Source organism: Furipterus horrens, unplaced genomic scaffold (assembly GCF_987537825.1).
Source record: "Furipterus horrens unplaced genomic scaffold, mFurHor1.1.pri manual_scaffold_2, whole genome shotgun sequence".
NCBI lineage: Eukaryota > Metazoa > Chordata > Mammalia > Chiroptera > Furipteridae > Furipterus > Furipterus horrens.
In genome coordinates, this window is record NW_028327172.1 from 188,090,011 (window position 1) to 188,109,917 (window position 19,907).

General features: G+C 42.2%; 1 protein-coding gene across 1 annotated transcript in view; it reads left to right on the plus strand.

Annotated features, from left to right (window-relative positions):
• The first annotated feature begins 895 nt into the window (after window positions 1-895).
• CORIN (corin, serine peptidase) overlaps window positions 896-19,907 on the plus strand; it is a 183,390-nt gene continuing 164,378 nt past the window's right edge. Inside the window, exon 1 of the mRNA XM_090266913.1 lies at window positions 896-1,020. Within this exon, the coding sequence (XP_090123039.1) occupies window positions 949-1,020 (72 nt within the window). The 5' untranslated portion in view covers window positions 896-948. The remainder of the gene's footprint in view (window positions 1,021-19,907) is intronic.

Genomic DNA, 19,907 nt, shown 5'->3' on the forward strand with positions numbered 1-19,907 from the left:
AGTAGTTTTTGAAATTTCCATTAGATCTTGACTAAAGTTGGATGGAAAAAGAAATACATGTCTAAGAAAAATGCAATATAGTCGGGTTTTTTCATTTTTCTTTTTCTGCCAAACATTTGACCGGTCTGGGGCTTCAAATGAAAAACTAGTCTTGATCCGTTGTATATACCTGCAGTAACCTCCTTCGCTGCCTGAGGAGGAGTGGCTGCTGGTGAACGCAGAAAGCAGAGTCGCTGTTGGTCCCTAAGGTTCAGCCTGTGGGTGCTCTCCGCAGGAAATCGCGAAGCAGGTTATTGGGAGCAAGCGGGGGCCCTCCCTCGTCCCTGTAGCCTCAGCGAAGTCTCGGGCAGTCTTGCAAAAGCAGTTTCTTCACTAATCGTGTAACAGAAAGCAAGTTTCCGTTTGCTTAGTGCAAATAGTGCTCATCCTAGAAACGTTAAACGTGCCTTCTAATTGCCAGTGTATAATTATCTTGATTTTCCTTGACTATGCTCTCGCTAAAAGGAATAGGTCTAGGATATGATACGGGGGTTTTGGAGAGACCAAAAGTAAGTCCTTTGCTCCCAATTACTCTTCCTCCTACAGCCAAACTTCCAGGTCTCATCTTTTTCGTGCTGCCCCCATGAGGTGTAAGTTTGGGGGAAGGGGTGTGGTGGTTGGGGGTGCAACATTCCACTTGGCTTCAAGTTTGCCCCAGAAGAACAACTTTTATTGACTGCAAAGAGGTGGGGTTGCGGAGGACCTGTCATTAAGGGTTCTTATGGGTGGGACCCAGAGACGGGAATGAAGAGGGAGTGGTCTGCGGGTGGGATCTGTGGATCAGACAAAATGTGGGAGCCCGGTCCCTTGAAGTTCAACCAGTCTCTTCCTGAGTGAGGAGCAAGCCATCCGTAGTTCTCTCCCAGGGACACGCAGAGGAGAGAAGAACAACCAAGATAAGAGCGAGACATGTTCTCCATGAAACAGCCCCCTGCCCTCGCTCCAGATGAGCGCTACCGCGGAGCCGGGGCCAGGAAGCGGGTAAGACCCACGAATCCCCGCTCTGCGGGCAAACCTGTGGGATGACCTTTCAGTCCCAGTGAATTCAGGGTTAATCCCTCTCGCTCTTACTCCCTCCTCCCCTTAGTTGCCACCTTCTTCCCCAGCCCTGAGCTCAGGGTCCGGCAACCAGTTCCTGCGCGCACGCCCTTCTCCTGGGTCGCCCAAGCCTCGGGGACCCCCCTAGGGTCATGGGCAGTGTTTTCTTAAGTGTTCAGATCAGGATGGCCTGGACACCCTGCTCTCCTTAGCAGGGGCGGTGGCACATCTCCTGCAGAGTCCCTCCTTCACCCCGCGCTCTCCGCGCACCAAGTGGACTCTCCGCGCGCCAGGGCACCTGGGGAAAATGCAGGAGATGGAGCTAGGGGAAGCAGCCCCTCAGGGATCCCCGGCTTCCTCTCTGCGCCCGTGTTTCGGACGCCCAGCATCTGAAAGGACTGCAGCAGCCTTGCCTACCCCAGAAGTAATCCTCCTTCAACCGTCGCGTGCGCCTCAGTCTTGTCCCTTTTAGAGCCAGGACTGGCCCTCAGTTTCCCTGCAACCAGCTGGTACCCAGATATCACTGGACTGTTCATTCTGAGTGCTGGCATCTCAGAACCAGTTCCACTTGCAGGGTGCCGGAAATGCCTGTGTCCCCTGCGCGTAAACTTCGCCTCCGGCGCATACCTACCTAGGCACACCGGGCGCCTCTCACCGGCCGCCGGAGAACGCAAATTTGAGCTGCTCCGGGTTTGGCAGGCTCCGACCTTATCCTGGGAAGCGACAGTCTCGTTGGGGAGAGGAAAGGTAGGGAGTAACATCAGGGGTGGTCCTCACTGCCCTGAAGCCCCAGGACCTGGTTCTAATTTGCAGCTTCTTTCTTCGGTATCAGGAAGGTCCCTGCTGCACAAAGTCAGGGAGGGACTGGTGACCACTTTGTGCTGCAGGGACGGGGTCTGCACGGGTGGATTGAGGAAGGAGGTGTGCGGGATCCTGCTGGGACTCACCCCCAGCTCCGGATGGCGCGCAACCCTCCTCCTGAGGCAGGTGGATGGTGGTGCGGGCGCTTTTTGCACTGCTGGTAATTCCTGAGACCCAACCCGGGGCGCTTGCGGTTGGAAGTCGTCAGGGAAGCTGTAGGGCTGGGCATTCCCAGGGAATCTGCCCCTGCAATTCATTAAGTGATGCTTTCCTCCCGCGGGGAACTTCTGAGAAATGTGCACTACAAGGACCAACTCATGTATGATGACTTGCATGACTACTACTTATTATTATTATTGTAATGTACAAATGGAAGCCAAACTTTGTAAAAGAATGCCCAACTGCTACCAGAAAGGGAGTGAAGTCGTCTTACTGGCTCTCGTTATCCAAAGACAGACATTTAGCTGAAGGTGTTGAAATTAAAGATGATGCAAAACATTAATTTTTGGCATAACCCACAGAGAATGAGAAGAAACTGTATTTTTAAAAAGTTTCTAAATCAATGTCACAGTCGCAATAGTATTCACTAGCTTGTTTGTATTATTGGGTGCCAATTGTTTCATTGTGTGAAATAACACTAAAAATCAGTTCCTGAAGCCTGGTTCCTGGGAGTAGAGAAGTCAGACTAGATGTGTGCTTGGACAAGTGTGAGTACTGGGCTGAACGGTCAGGTTTTCCATAGAATCCTTTCCAATCACTGACAGTCACACTAAGATGAACTATTTTTAGAGTTATCTGGGTGTGTGGAATCACATAAACCTCAAAACCTCAAGATGCTGAAACGCTTTATTTAGGGGATGGGGGGGGGGGGCTCCTCCCAGAAGGTTCCTTGCAGGATAAGATTACAGTTCAATGATGAAAGACTCCGTTAACCTTCCAGGAGGTTAAAGAGACAAGGATTACTTTGTTAATCTCACCAAGTGTATTTCCAGGCAGAGAGAAACTTTTTTTTTTAAAGATACAAAATGAATCACATCAGAAACCTTCCTCTTAATGCTGCACAAATCTTCATAGCAATAGCAGCTGTGCTTTTGTTTGGGGAGGACCCTATTTCCCAACACGGCCTCATCTGGATTTCAGCGTGTACTAATTTTATGGCCTGCAGTCGCCCTTTTCTATTGTTGGGGGCAACTGGGAGATTGTAGGTGAATCCTAGCAGCCCTGTATTTCCAGAAAATTGGCCTTGCCACTGAGAGGATTAGACTCGCCACTCTCTGAAACCTGTATTTCAGATCTCCATACTGTTAGTGAGGTCTTCTGTTGATCATTTCCCTCTTTCCCTGACCCCCAGCCTCCCACCACGTGAAAGCCCTATGGCGTCGGGGCTTCTGAGGGGCCCTACAGCTGGGGAAATGGGAGCTCCCTGAGGACCAGGAAAGCTGTGATAGAGAATTTTTGCTGAATGTGTCCAAGGGAGAAAGGTTTCTTTAACATGCCTCTGCTGCCTTAGTAAGTTGGTCAGCAAGTATGCGTCCATGTGTCCTGTTTGCTCCATCACTGTCCTTGGCATTCTGCTTTGACCAAGTGGAAAATGGCAGGCCGCTTCAAGGATACTCACCTGTATAGAATACTAGGTCCACACTAAGCACTCAAGGACTCACCTGTTCCTCACAATCTACCCAGACAAGTGCACACATTCATACACACACTTTTGGGGTTTAGAGTGTTCACAGAAGGTGGGAATGGAAGAAATCACAAGAGTGAAAGGTGCCATAGGTAACCTGCCTTGGTGGATAGAGTCTGGATTTTGGCGTCAAAGCTAAATCCAAATCTCTTAAAAGCTGCAAGGCCCTGAGCAGGTCAAATAATCTTGTTGAGCTTCGATTTCCTTATCCAGCAAAGGGAGGTGATACTACTGACCACCTATGAGGACACTGAGAGGATTAAAGAAATAATTATGTCCTCAAGATACTATATGCAACAGTTGTACATGCTCTGAAGGCTCCCTAACCTGGCTGTAATTATGGAGCTGGTCTCATCTCGGCCTCAGTGGGCCACACAGGCCTTTGTCCACAGGCAGCCCCCTGGGATTCAAGAGCTGTGCTGCCCAGTGGAGTAGCTGTTAGCCACACGAGATTATTTCAGGTCATCAAAATTAAATCAAATAAAAAAGTTGCTTTTTTTGTCTCGCTACTTGCATTTCAAGTGCTCGGTACTCACAGTGGCTACTGTATTAGACTGTGTAGATAGACCCTCTCCTTCATAGAGGACTGTTCTTTTAGAGCTTTCATTCACTTGAGTGATCATATAACAAGACTCCTGGATGATAAAAGTTTTCTTGTCCAGCACCTCCCTTTGCTTCTTTTATAAATGCTGGGGCAGTTGTTGAATGGTTAGTGGCCAGATTCATTTATAAATCATCCCACAGGTGTGTATCAGTCACGAAATCCTTGGGCATTCTCCCCTCAGTCTTGACAATTTTTGCTAATGTAGGTTCTTTTCCCTTCACAACGAGCTTTATGGCTGATGGTTTCCTGCTGTTAGAGCAGCAACTCTATTATAATAAAAGCTCTTATCTCCCTTAAATGTTGTATCATTTTTCAAAAGAATGATAATACTAAAATATGAGACTCAATGTTTAGATCAAAATTTCCTAACAGTGTTCGATTGCTTCAGATTCAAAACTAATGTATAAAGTACTCCACCTCATTCTGTATGACCCCTTCCTGAACTTATCACTGTTTGACAGATTACACATTTTATTTCTTAACTTTGGTTATTTTCTGTCTCCTTTTACTTAAGATAGACATCCACGGAGGCAGAAATTTTTCTGCGTTTTTGTTCATTGCTAGAAGAATGTCTGGCATGTACGTGGTACTTCTTAGCAGTTTGTGAATGAATGACTACGCAGAAGAACATTTGGAATTAGCTAATATAGATAGATGCTGTATTAGTTTCCTACAGCTGCTGTAACAAATTACTACAAACAGGGTGGCTTAAAATAACAGGAATTTATTTGCTCATAGTTTTGTAGGCTACAAGTTCAAAATCAAAATGTCAGCAGTGCCAGGTCCATTGAAGCTTCTCTATGGTTGCTGGGAATCCAGGGCATCCTTGGCTTGGAGCTGAATCACTCCAGTCTCTGTCTTCTTAGTCATGTATACTTCTTCCCTGTTCTTTGTGTTCTTTCTCCTCATAAGGACACCATTCATATTGGATTCAGGGCCCACCCTCATCCAGTAGGACCTGACCCTAACAAATTACAAAGGCAAAGGCTCTATTTCCAAATTAGGTCATATTCTGAGGTTCTGGTGGACATAAATGTTGGGGGATGCTATTGAAGCCAGGACAGATGCCTAGATAGGATCCTTTCCCTGCCACGATTTATTCTAGGGGTTTATTCTGTTTCTGGGACTTGGCTAAATGTGCCTGAGAGAAAGTACAGTCCATGATGGTTGTTATTTTTACAGACAGACAATCACCATGCAGGTTGGCAGATTTTGTGTGCTTTCCACATGGGTGTGGAGCACATGGGATGCTCACCCTGGATTGCCAGATCAGTCGCCCTGTCCTGAGCCTGTCTCTGTCCCCAGCCCTGTCTCTGCTTCTCTCTCTTTGCTCAAGAAGAGCCACCATTGTCCTAGAGCCCTGGCTTTCTATCGGCCTCATCCCTGAGCATTCTGCAGCCCTGTTTGCTCATCACAGAGCTCAGCTGAAGGGCGCCCACAAATTCTGCTTTCTCTCAGCCGAACGCTGGCAGTTACCCCATCAGCTCCCCTTCTAGCAGCTGCTTGAATATTCTCCTGTGGTCCATGTCTTCATGTCCAAACCATCAGAGCTGATGGTGATGAGTACAGTGTCAGTGTTGGATAGGACTAAAGAATCCAGGTGATCCATCTTGCCCTTCAATATCAGTGCTGAAACTCTGTCAGCAACTCAAGAGGACAAGGGACAATCAGCCAAAAGACTGGAGTAGGAGCAGGGCAGAGTATACAGGGGTGAGTTGCGAAGGCCATTTTGGTGTGGCTAGTTTGTGCTTAGCCCAGGGACCCTTCGAGCCTTCAGGCAGACAGCATTTGAGGGCTACCTTTGTTTCCAGCACTTGGGAGAGTTTTACAGAAAAGTCCTTATGCAGCTATGAAAGTAAATGATGTCGATCTGTCCAGAGCCCAGATTTTTCTTGGGGTACCTTCTCTGGTTGTAGGTCAAAGCTGAGCATTTTACCTATGTGTGCAGCTTGTGGGTGGTGGAAAGACAGTCATTGGTATAGGGGGCCTTCCAACAAGTGGCCCAGACTCAAGTTGGGAGCCAGGTACCTGTCTGGGTGCAGCTGAGGAGGAATTTCACACAGGATACAATCTTCATCCTCAAATAGCTAGGCAGGACATAACCCCTCTACATTCAAAGTTTAAAAATAAGAAATAATGAAAGTATATTCAGAGTAGCAAAGGAACAGAATTTTCAGGTAAAGAGAATTCTGAGATCTCTGAAATTTAGGAAGATTGGATGTAAACAAACAAACAAACTCAGGAAATAGCGAGCCTGATTAAGTCATTAAACCCAAGCCAGGAAATTACCTCAAGGCAGCTCTGAGTGCGGAGGGCTTGGGGCTTGGGTTCTTGTTTATCAATTGTTAGCTGGGTGCCCCTCTAGCAGGTTCATTTTCCTTGGTTCAGTTTTCTTCTCTGAAAAATGGAAGAACGATATCCCTTTCATAGAGTCGTGATCAAGGATTCAGGAAATAATGATTTATGAAGGTACTTGGTAAGAATACAAATTGCTGGATAAATGTGTAGCTTATTTATCTTTTTTGGCTATTGTTATCTAGTGGAGAATTTAGATTTTTAACATCCCTAATATAATATCCATCTTGATTTGATATCTCAATTCTGCATAGTTGCTTTCAAAATCTAGTATGGGTAAGGCAAAAATAAATCAATTGAAACTTGACACCACCCTGCCACATGTGTAGTTTAAAATTTTCTGGTAGCTACATTTGAAAGGCAAAAAGAAACATAAATAATTTTAATAATTTATTTAATTCAACATGTCTAATATTTTATAATTTTAACATGGAATTAATATGAAAACTATTAGTGAAGTATTTTATTTCTTTGTTTTCACACTTAAGTCTTGACATTTCAATACTCATGCAGCACATCTCAATTCAGATGAGTCACATTCCTAGTGCTCAGTTATCACCCTTGGCTCGTGTCTACCCTATTGGATAGCATCGAGTCACAAGGCACATTCTACTCCCTGGGACCTGTAAAGACCACCTTATATGGCAAATGGGACTTTGCAAATGCGGTTAGTTAAGGATTTTGAGGTGAGATTATTCTGGATTCTCTCGGAGGGCCTGATGTAATCGCAGTGTTCTCAGAAGAGGGAGGCAGGAGGCTCGGGGTCAGGGGAGAAGGCAGTGAGATGATGGATGCCGAGATCAGGGAGATGTGCTTTGAAGATGCAGGATGGGCCCCCAGCCAAGGAACACAGCCGGCCAGCCCTTGTAAGCTGAAGACGGCAAGGAAACAGATTCTGCCCGCAGAGCATTCAGAAGGAGGCCGCGCTGACAACGCCCAGACTCCAGGCCAGGAAGGCGGATTTCAGGCTAATGACCTCCAGAATTATAAGAGAATAAATTTGTGTTGTAGGCCATGGCAATTTCTTATAGCAGCCATGAGAAACGAATACATGACTACTACTCTAATATTAACATCATTTTTAAGACCCTTTGAGAAGGCGTTCTTCTGGCTGCACTGGAGACTGTCACAGTTGGCTTCACTGCAGCTTGGCCTGGGGTACCCACCCATGGACAGTCATTCCTGGGGTGGGCGTGCATCACTGCCCTCCTCGATGAGCATTAGGGCCATTTCTTACTCTGACTCAGTTGTAGCCTTTGATAGCAAAAACTTGGTGTCTTATCCTTATCCTTGGGGATGACCAGGGGTGAAAAGTTTTGCACATTAGGGTGCAACACACAGGAGAAAAAAATGGCAAGGTACTGGCTGTCTTCACTATCTATCTGCTCAATGTGTTTGTAAATCTAAAAATGTGCTAACGATAATGTCTATAATTAAAAAATGGACTGCTGTGTGGGTTTGGTAGGGATTAAGTTGAACTCTTGTACCTTTATCTATGAATGTCAGTGAATGTGTGAGAGGCCAGTATTCTCAAGGCGTGACATGCGTGCAAATCTCCTGGAGAGTTATACACTGCAGATGGTGGGGTCCCGCTGCCGAGTGTCTAGCTGGTAGCTCTGGGGTGGTGCCCAAGAATTTGCATTTCTAACCAGTTCCAGGTGATGCTGATGCAGCAGGCAAGCCGGAAGGCTGGTAGGCGTGGGAGAGCCCCTCCGAATGAACACCAGGCCTGGCTCCCTCCCCCACCAGAGCCTGCACATGCTGTCCTCTTCCAACAATAAGCTCAGTAGTCCTCGCTGAGGAGCTTCAGAGCCAGTACCACCCCTGTTGCTTGGCTCTGTTTTGTGTCTCTCACCCTGAGGCCTGAAGTAGATGACAATCCTGAGATCCCCGAGTCTCAGCTAAAAATACTTCATTTGCCGCAGGCCAGCTGACTTCTCAGATTTCCCAGCTGGAGTGAATCCCCCAGACCTGGGGCTGCCCCAGTGGAAAGTCAATCAGCAGAAAATACCCCGTTAAAAATAGCCCTGGGGAGGCCCCTCAATACTCTCACACCCAGCTGCTCACTTAGGGTGACCAGTTCTGGGGGTGGGAGTGGAGGTGGGAGGATCAAGCCAGGAATGGCTGAAGAGCTGGCTGGCTGTGTCCACTTTCACTCCCTTGAAGGATTAGGGCAGCCTTGGGAGACCAACTCCCCCCCCCCCCCCGCCCCCATGTGTTTATTCAATTTAACGTCTAGACTTGGTAACTAGAGTCCTAAACCTGGCCTGTGGTGATTTGCAGGCTTTCTTGTTTTGCACAACAATAAAGCTGGGCTTCCCAACCTTTCAGAAGTTCAAATAGGGGAGCCCTCCTAAAGGTGTCCTTGGTGAGCAAGTGAAGTGTCCCCTTGGAAGGAAGGGCCTGCAGAGGTGACTTGTATGGTCAGGGGTCTGGGGTATCTTGTGACAGCCTCAGCTTGCCTGCTTCCTTCCCTCCTGATGGCACCAACGGTTTTGTTGTATTGTTTTAACTTGACCTCTCTCAGGTGAATGTCAATGAGAGGAACAAAAATGTTCTCTATATTACTACCAATGTTCTCCAATCATTTCCTGTCAGAAACTCCTAAAAGCAGGTGATGCTCTCCCCTCCTTCATTCAAGAGAGTTTTGGTGAGAAATATCTTCTTTCCAGAGCTCTTTAAAATGTTTTTTTAATTTTCCAACTACAATTGACACACAACGTTACATTAGTTTCAGGTCTACAACATAATAATAAGACACTTGTATAACTTACGAAGTGATCCCCCTGATAAATCTAGTGCCCATCTTGTTGTTGTTGGCAGCCGTCCGTCTCGAGAGACGATGGTGTAGCTTCTTAAGAGTCTATCTGCACCGCTGAGAATGGCTGTGCAGTCCGACTCGGGAGTGACACGGTATCTGTCTCCTCCCGTGTTGAATCGACATCTTGCGATGACGCTGGAGTGTCCTCTCCAGTGAAGCTGAAGCTACAGAGCCTGGGCAGGGTGATATGAAGGGTCTGCTGTTGCCCATGCAGCAGACCCAGTGCCCATCTGACACCATACATAATTACTGCAATATTATTGATTATATTCCCTAGGCTGTATCTTACATCCTTGTGACCTAGAAAAACTACTTATTCTCTGTAATGGAAGTAAACAAAACTCAGAGGATAAATACATTAAATTAAAAACATTTTAATTTAGTATTTAAAAAAATTTTAAGCACAGGCTTTTCCTTAAAAAAAAAAAAAAGTTTGTTCTTCCACTGATCTTTCTTTTAGAAAACAAAAGTATAACAGATTATCCAACTTGGCTTTCCCCCTCTTAATTGCGTGCCGAATACTGTGCAGTGAGGCCTGGAAATAGGTCAGCCTGGTAGGAAGTAATGAACACAGAGCTTCTGTGAAGGTCTGGCTGCCAGAGCATAAAGCATGAACCACACACATTCACAACCTACTGACTTAAAAGTAGCCGAGAAGGCTGAAGGATCCAGACCTTGTGATTTTATTCCTCTTTTATATTATAAGTAAGGAAAGGGTGAAAAAGGGTATAACATCGATTGCTTTCTATAAATTTCAAAGCTTTGTGTGGATTTTCCTACTCCTTGCCTGTTGGTGAACTGGGTCCTGAATTTGTTCCGTGCGTGCAGCAAAGTGGGCTCCTCAAGGTGTCCAGGGCAGCGCAGTGGTCAAGACCCCACAGGGTGAGGACGCCCTAGGGTGGGGGGTCAGAACCTGAGCAGGATGAGGAAGGCGTGGACACGTGGGTGAGCCGGGCTGAGATGCGGGAACTCCGACAAGGTGACCAGGGCGCCCTCGCGGGAGGTGGGGCCGGGACAGTGGACGATGCGTTACAACTGGGGGACTGGTCAAGGAACTGCACATAATAAGACTAAGCCAGGTTTCTTGCTGTTAGGGAAAAAAAAAGTTAAAAATAAAGGTAGAAAACTGCATCTAGAGCCCTATGATATGGGATTGGAATTGGAGATATGGGTGCAAAAGTGTATGTTTCAACATATAAAGGTAGATCTAGAACTGGGGGGCGTGGGTGATAGGTGAAAAGGGTGAAGGGGTATAAAAGGTACACACCTCCAGTTAAAAAAAAAAGTCAAAAGGATGTAATGTACAGTATAGGGAAAATAGTCAATATTATCGTAGTAACTTTGTATGGTGACAGATGCTTACTAGGCTTATTGTGGTGATAACATGGTATTGAATCATTATGTTATACACCTGAAACTCATACAATATTTTATGTCAACTATGCTTTAGTTTTGAATACAATGTAAATGTGAAAATAGCATGTCCTGTGAATACTTAGGAACACCCAGATCTTGGTTTTAGTTATCATTTTCTACAAAAAGGACCCAGGCTCCTTGGGGAGATGACTGATTCCAAGGACGAGACAAGGAAAAGTTCAATATAAGTCCAAAACCTCTTGCTCCAGAAGGCCGGGAAGGCCTCAAAGAATTATGGGTGTCTGTTAAAAGGACACAGAAACCAGCTTGAATTGGCTTCTACTAGCCAATGGAGGGCAATTGACCATCAAAATAAATAATCATAGAAACAGATTATAAACCATTGAATAAAATAGTAAAATAAAGCGTCCATACATACATCAATAAATAACAGAATACATAATTTTAATACTTCACCATAAAATACTTATTGATTACATGGGTGGGAAGAGAAAGAGAATAATGTCACAGTAGGGAGGCTTAACAGACACTGTCTTCATCATGTGAGTAATAACTAAGGAAGATTTTACAAAATACATGGCCTGTAATTCACAGAAGTGTCAAAGTCATGGAAGTTGACAGAAGACTGAAGGAGACCAAGGACACATGAAAATGAAGGATAGTGTGTGATTCTAAGTTAGATTCTTTCGGTATAAGAGATATTTACTGGAACTATTGGCAAAACGTGAAGGGGTTCTGAGAATTAGATGGTAGCAGTGTATCAATGTAATTTCCTGTGGCTATGTAGGAGAATGTCCTAATTTGTAGGAAACACCCACTAACATTTTTTCAGTGATAGGGCATCCGGTTAGCAATTCAGTATCAAGTGGTTCAGATAAAAGGTTCTTTGTACTGTGCTTACAACTTTTCTATAAGTCTGTGGTTGTTTCCAGTTTTTTTAAGAAGGGGGAAACAGTGCATAAATTTCATTTGATGACTTTAAAATTTTTTATATTTGTATCTACATTAATAAAAACTTTATTTGTAATCATGGCAACCTTTTTAAAAATTAAATTTATTGGGGTGACATTGGTCAATAATGTTACATAAATTTCAGGTGTACAACATTATAATACTCTATCGTGCATGCTCTGTTGTGTGTTCACTGCCCAAAGCCTAGTCTCCTTCTGTCACATATACTTAGTCCCCTTTACCCTCTTCATCCTTTCCCTACCCCCGGACACTCTGGTAGGCACTGTTCTTTTTTCCTTCTATGAGTTTGTGTTATATTATTTGTTTGGTAACCTTTTTTGAAAGCAGTAAACAAGTTAGTATACTGTTAATATACAATTTAATCTTACATTCCAAAAGGAGAATTTTTTCTAATGTCTTCAATTGAAAACAGGATTCTTTATAGCCAATTAATTCACAATCATAATTTTTAACTGCTTTTTCTTTGGAAAGGATAATGGTTAATACGTCAAGGATAGGCAGTTATTAAATATTTAAAAACATCTTTTTCATTAGTTTAGTTTGTCTTAATTTGGATCCAGAGGTTTGTCTTTTTATAAACAAATTAGATACATCCATGTTATACATATTTTAAAACATTTATCATTTATATGTTTGGTTTTGTCTCCAAGTACAAACAACTTTAGCAGTAGAAAGAAACTCAAGAGAATTCACAGATTTTTTTTTTTTTTTGCAAAATACAGTATTATAATTTTTTAAATATTTTATTACTTGGGAACACTAACTGTGGGAAGACGTCAAAACAAAATTTAAAAAAATGTGATGGATGGACAAATGAGGTTTATACTCTCACAAGCTGTCTTTTCATCAGCAGCCTCTTATCATTTTAGGAGATGTTATGCAATTCTTAATATGTTGGATTCCCTGATCATAAATATTAAACACTAGGCATAGTTTATATTGTAAATATGGTAACATTATAAACACTTGAAACCATCAGTGGAAAGAAGCTAAAAAGGTAAATTATTTAATTATGGCTTAAATAATTCTAGTAATTCAATTTTGAGTGCTTATAAGTAAATATTTGTAATATTTTTAGTTACTGAATTATTTTTAGTATTAGGCTGCTTTTTGTTGTAGTTACATTTTAATGAAAAGGTCAAAGTCAGTTTTCTACGTTCATCGTCACATCACCAAAAATCTTTTACCTAGTACTTATGCAGTATAATAGCACTTAACGCAGTTACAATTAAATGACTATTTGTGTAACTATTTAGTCTCTTTCTCCTCTGATAGATTTTATATTCTGAATATTATTTTTGATATCTGCTTGTCATAGCTGTCTAAACTTGAAGGCGTGCTTCCCTAATTGTTCTCGCAATGAACTGCCTATCTGCAGCTTTAAGAAACCAGCTTTCAGTAACTTCTCCATCCTAGCCTCCTGGGGAGCAATTGCTGTATTTTTTGCTCCATAAGACGCACTTTTTTCCCCCCCCAAAGTGGTGAGAAATGTCTGTTCATCTTACGGAGCAAATATTGCGTCACAGACCGTGATGTGTATTACCCGACCTGTCAATGGTGTCGACAGCTGTTAGAAGAGAAAGCAGTGGGCCCACATGAAACCCCTGCGGATGCTTAAATGTCCCACTTTACTGCTGAATCTCAGGGCATCTGGTCAGTTGCTGTCCGTCTCTGCCCATCACCTGGTACCTGGGAGAGTGCAGAGAGCCACCTGGCACTCCCAGCTATAACCGCTGACCTGTGAATCAGCTGAGGCTAATAACAGTTATGAGGTACAGTGCCAATTGCCAATTGTCTTTGACACTGGGTGGGGTCTGTGTCAGTAGAACCACTTCCAATTACCGATCACTGTGTCTTAAGCTCTGCCAATCACAAGAGGCAGATGGGTGGAGCTGAAGTAACATGTTCTCAGCTGGCTACTGGCTCCGTTAGATGCTACAGTTGTCTTGTCTACCTCCATACTGTTTCCGGTGCACACCAGATTTCTGTGTGAGGAGACCAGCAGTAACTGGGTGAGCAACCATAAATGCTGAAGTTTGTAGTATATAAAGGGAGTTCTGGTGGGGTCACTATTCTAGTACTAACACAGGCACTGAGGGGACAAAGGGGTATCACTCGCTGTAACAGGCACTGGGGATAGTCCGCCAGAACCTGTAACTAGCATAGTGATACTCTCAGTGACTGTTACAACTAGTGATACCTCTTAACTCTCTCAATGCCTGTTATTAAAGGCCCCCATAAATTCTGACACTAGTGATGATGAGTTCTTGGGGTTCCCAGAAAACCAGAAGAGTACTTGAACCTTAAAGTTTCTCCTCATTTGTCAATGACAGTGATGATGGTTCTTAGTGCTGTTCTTGACTGCTGTTCACTTTACATGGTTGAAATATTATTCTGTTATATTTTATTAAATATTTTAGTACACCATTTGGTTCAGAATATTTTCCTTCTTGTTTTCCTCCTCTAAATCTAGGTGTGTCTTAAGGTCAGGTGCATCTTACAGTGCGAAAAATATGGTAATTCATGTGTTCTTTGAGCTCCTGCTTTGCCTCCTCTGTTATATCATTATTGTCTAGTAACCACTGAAAACATCTCCCTCTTTCTAATAGTTTCTTTAGGACTATTAGACCTGGGTGCAGCTCTTGACCGTTTTCCCCTTCCCATCTGCTCAGTCCATTAGCTCAAAGCTCAGCCTTTTTCTTAAGGTAGTCTATCTCTTTGTTGATTTGTTGTTTTGAAAGTAAGACTGAAGTATATTTTTCAAAGCATTCCACACCTCCTTTGACTTCCTGAGTTAAACTGATTCTGTCAAGACTGAATGTTCCATGCAAAGGCCTTTTGAGTTACCTTTACAGCCTTGCATTGGCAAAAATTTTATTGAGTTCCTACTTCACCTTAAGAAGATGGAATACACTATGATAAGGCCACTTATTTTTTTATTTGTTTGTATGCTTTGAAACAAAATCTGACACCTTTTTTTCTGACAGCATCCATGAATTAGGTTTCTGAAATCTAAAACCGGGGTCAGAGGTTATTTAATGAACAAATCCAGAGTGAATTTGGACCATGTGATTGATGGAAGATGGCTGAAACTTGTGAATAAGTCCCATGCATCTGAGGTGCTGGGACCGCCACTTGGTTTCTTTCTATGGCCCTGAATGTAGTTTAAAATAACACAAGAAGGGCTGGAATTTGGGGCAGCCCTTCTTCAATATCTATTCTAGGACTGGAACAAATAATCAAAACTAGAAGTTCACTTTTACTCCTGGATAGCCAAAGGATCTCAGCTGTTTAGTGGTTTTCAGGCAGCATATTTTGTTCTGTTCACCTCCAGGACCTACAGAGTTTGATCCTGCCTCAGTCCCAGCTGGGACAATGGGCCAAGCCTCACATGTGTAGGTTGGGGGCAGAGGCTGCAGAGATTGTCCAAAGTCTAAAATCTTTCATGGACCATGTTTGGTACATGTCCACCAAATCTTAAAGCCTCATGCCCTTCCTGCTCAAGAAATAATCACTCTGTGTATTTTTCTCCCCCAAACACCATTTCTTATTATTCCTCAAGTTTCCTAGTTCAATGTAGTAGGCATTAGGTTTTGGAGGACCTAATCATTTATACCTCTCCTCTTTGATGTTGACTTAAAAATTCTGTGTTCTTTTTTGCATCCATTGGATGATGATCACAGTTAAAAGACATAATGTTTGATCTAAAAAAAAAATCCCATCTCTCTGTAGACAAAAGGCATAATTTCTCAGTGTATACTTAAAGACCTCCTGTTAGATGATACCTGCAGAACGTGGGAGAAGTTTGCTAACTTAGGACTGCAACTTGCACCAGAGAGTAGAGCTGACTGTGCACTAGTGTTCCACTGATGCTTGCTGACCAGCTCAAGTGCTCTCCTGCAGGAAAGGTAGCACACTGGGGAATACTTGGAAATAATGGAGGATCTGTTGTTGGTCCCACTGTTTGGGTGGATGGGGGAGTTACTACTGACATTTATTAGGTGGTGGCCAGAGATGCCAAATGTCCTGAAATAAATATGTGACAAGTTGTCCTGTTGAAAATGTCAATTGTGTTGCTTCTCTTTGGCCTCCCTCCTCACTTGGTCAATACACACATGCGTTGAGACCCACAGGGACGAATGCTCAAGAAACACTGTTGTTTTATCTTGGTGCAAAATAAAAATTTATATTTAAAAAAAAAATAGAAATGTAGGCTGACTGTGCCCTAGTTCACTAGGCTCTTATGTCGTAGTCCTTTCTACGTATCTGCGTTATTGTCCGATGCATCACAGGTCATTGAAGTCACCCATGAAATTGCTTATCTCCTTGGAGGTAGGTGCTCAGTTCCCAGAGAACAAGGACTATGTCTTCCTCATCTTTATATCCCTATAGCACAGAATAAATATGAGTAGAATAAACTGAATTAGTGAGGTTTTTACATGTAATGTAGACATGTTTTGTAATGGAAGCCTCAACAGTAAACGTCTCTGTATTTTCCAGCTAACCTGTTCGTGAAATATAGTGAAACATATGATGAATGTTAAGTTTGGAATTCATCCTTTTGCTCTGGTATTCACAAAGAAATTGCTGCTACATCTAACACATAAAATTCTTACTTGTACTTTTTTTTATTGCAGAATTCCTTTCAGCAGGTAGGTTCAGTAGGTTAAATGTTTTCAACATCTGTTCATGTTTTACTTTGCATTGCAATGCCTGAAATGGATTATTGTAGAGCATAAAATCCATTTTGTCTTGTATGCATTCCCTGATTATTTTCAGCTGTAGAGAGACAATATTTTAGTTCTTTACTCATTTTACCAATCAGCTTCAATTTTTAAAAGTAAAAACATTTCCATTCTTATTGGATCAGCAAATCAATTAGATCTCTAAGATTTGCACGAATTCAATAGCTTCCTTAGTGCTACATGAAAATAGATTTGGCTTCATTCGGCAATATGTGAGGCTCCTCTGGATTTTGCCATAGCTTCCTTAGAAATGTAGTGACATAATCAGAATGTGAAATTTAAAATGTTTTATGAATAAATGTCAAATATTTAATTTCCTGAGGAATGAATAACTCTACCCTCCTTTGTCCCCTCAAATATACTGAAAAAATTACCTTTAAGGCTATTCAATATATGCAGAAAGAATTCTGATATTGTATCTGCATTAAAAAAAATCTTTTATTACCTTGACTTGTGTCTGCCATAAAATGATGAGATCGACATGTTTAAAATTGGGGGCAAAGTCATCTAAAAACAGGATGCCAGGTCCTATCTATCTACGTTGTTGTCTGGATAGACAGTTGCCTGCTGTTTCTAAGATCATCTTCTGTGACTGTCACAGAAATATGACCTTCCCACCTTGCTCTGAGAAAAAATGGGGTTTACCTTCGAAGTTTCTCCTATTGCCTCTGAAGACATCTCTTCACTTGAATAAAGATTATAACTTTCGGCCCTGGTTGCTGTGGCTCAGTGGATTGAGTGTCGGCCTGGGCGCCAAGTGTCGCTGGTTCAGTTCCCAGTCAGGGCACATGACTAGGTTGCACGTCAGGTCCCCAGTTGGGGGCACAAGTGAGAGGCAACCACACAGTGATGTTTCTCTCCCTCTCTTTCTCCTTTCCCCTCTCTCTAAAAATAAAATAAACAAACAAATAAATAAATAAATAAAAAATAAAAGATTATAACTTTCCTCCAGGGAGATTGAATTGAACAAACTCCACATTACGCATTGGAGAGAAATCAGGACTTTTAGAGCTTTCTGAGCTTGAAAGAAACATACTTATTATTACTGTTTTTTACTATTTTTTTGCTTACCAGTTTCATTTTGAGGGGAATATTTGTGGTTGGAGCAAGACATTCTATTCTATCCCTTATTTGTAGATAATGGAAACATGATTAGGACAGTGTGGTGACTTTCTAAGGTCACCTAGATTTTCACTGATGGAGACAATATTGTTCAAGCTGCCTCTGAAACCTTTCAATCTTTTCTCTCATATTTCAGACTTCAGCTAAACAATGTTACCCTCAAAACAGAAACACTGAAGTGATCCAGTGCCTGAGTATTAGATCATTATCATTATCTAGTCTCCTTGGCAGAAAAAATATTTTGTCGGTTTTGGTCTCCATATTGAACACCCATTCTGGGATGTGTGAATGTGAAACTTGGGAGAGGACTGTCTAGTGCTGTTGTTATTATGTTAATTTTCAAAGAAGAAAATGGGGGCAGGGTTGGCTCACAGAACCATATGTTCTGGTGTGAATTGAGCAATTTCATTTTGGTTGAGTGCATGAGTTATTTGAACCTTGTGTGCTTCAATGAAATGCCAGAAAAGGGGATGAAAAGACTTACTGAAAACCAGATGCTTTTTCTTCATGCCTTTGGGACATTAAAAACAAACATCACAACAAAAGATATTTGGGTTTGGCATAGTTCACTGATAGATGATTTTGGAGACATTTTGCTTATTGGAAAGAGTGGAAGCTACTATTCTGGAGAATTGACAGATGCCTGATTTGAGAAGTGTCTCAGTCACTGGTCTCTTACGCAATAAATCTACTTTTAATTCACATGAGAAACTCTTTCACAGTTTATTGGGCACAGAGAAGAAAACATCTAGCACTGGAAGAGTTTCTTCTTAAATAAGAAGGTAACGGTTGGCTCATTTCTGCTCAGTGGACAGAGAGCGGAGGTGGTTGGAGAAGCTCCATCTCTAATACTAAAAGAACAATTCAGATTGCATCTTGGACTGATGATTGGGCAGGACAATGTTCCAGGACAAATATCTATTAGAAAGTGAAGTTTTAGTGTCTGCATTTTTTCAGGACTATGAGGACATTAACATGTGACAGTGTAATATCGTCACAGAGTTTAGAGGGAGCTTTTGTGTCCTGTTCAGGCCATACCAATCGGAGTGACCTTGTCATCCTTGTAGGCTGTATTTTGCAATGTTGAAACAGCAAAGTGTGAACGCATTCGCTGTTTATTACCTTCCTACCTGGAGAACTGAGGTGCAAATTAGCGTCAAACCAATACATAGTGTTGATTTTGAATGAATTTTCCTTTTTAATTGTTTCTAAGATTGTAAGCAAATCTTTTTGTTGTAGGACAGATGATTTGAATTCTGCCATAATTTTACATACAATTCCATCCATTAAAATGTACACTCTCATTTTGGTTTAAAAATATTTTGACTTGGTCAAATCATAAACTTCAAAGCAATAAATACAATTTATGAAATCCACCAGATTGATATATGAATCAGGACAACCTTTTGGTAGTAATATTCAATATTTATGCACCTAAAATCAGACTGTTGATTAAGCATCCTGTATTAACTCAGTCTACATAATTTCATAATTATATTTTAACAATATAATCTTTTGGTATTTTAGGCTTAGTGTCACAGTTTTAAGTTAGAATTAACCTTTAGGTTCAAAATACTCTCTGTTAATCAGTAACAGTTAATATACTACTTCAAGTTTGCCTGATCTTTGGTTGTAATTTAAAGAAATCCTAGTTGAAATAAAAATAGCAGCATATCTCTATGATGCTATATCTTTAGAGTTGCTAGCTAATGTTAAACTCTTTGTAACCATATCTTTAGGTGAAAGTTATCTTTTACAGAGCTATCATAGGTCAAGGGTGGCATATGTTTAACAAAACTTTGTAAAAGTCAGGGAATAGGTTATTTTTTTATTGTTGTTAATTAAGTTTTTGATGTATTAAATATGCACTTGAATCTCTATTTCAATCTTTGTTATTGAAAATGATATTTTTTACACTATATATAGTGTACTAAGCAAAACGACATCCATATCTTTGAAAATGATGATCAGGGCCAATACTTGGCATGTCACTCTCACAGCAAAATATTCTAAGCTATAGAAATTGTAGAAGATTACACATTTCCAGAAATTTGTGTCTTTCCCAGGCAGAGAGTACTTATAAGGAGCTGGGGAGAGCCAGATAGCAGGTTCATGGAGAGGTGGGGGCAATGAGTCTGCTACAGGCAGGGCAGACCTAGAAGACTCTCCAGATCCTGCTATCAGAATGTGGTCCTCCGACTACCAGCATCGGCATCCCTGGTAGCTGGTAAAGAATGCAGAATCTGAGGCCCCTCCCAGACCTACAGCATCAGTCTCTCCCCACATGAT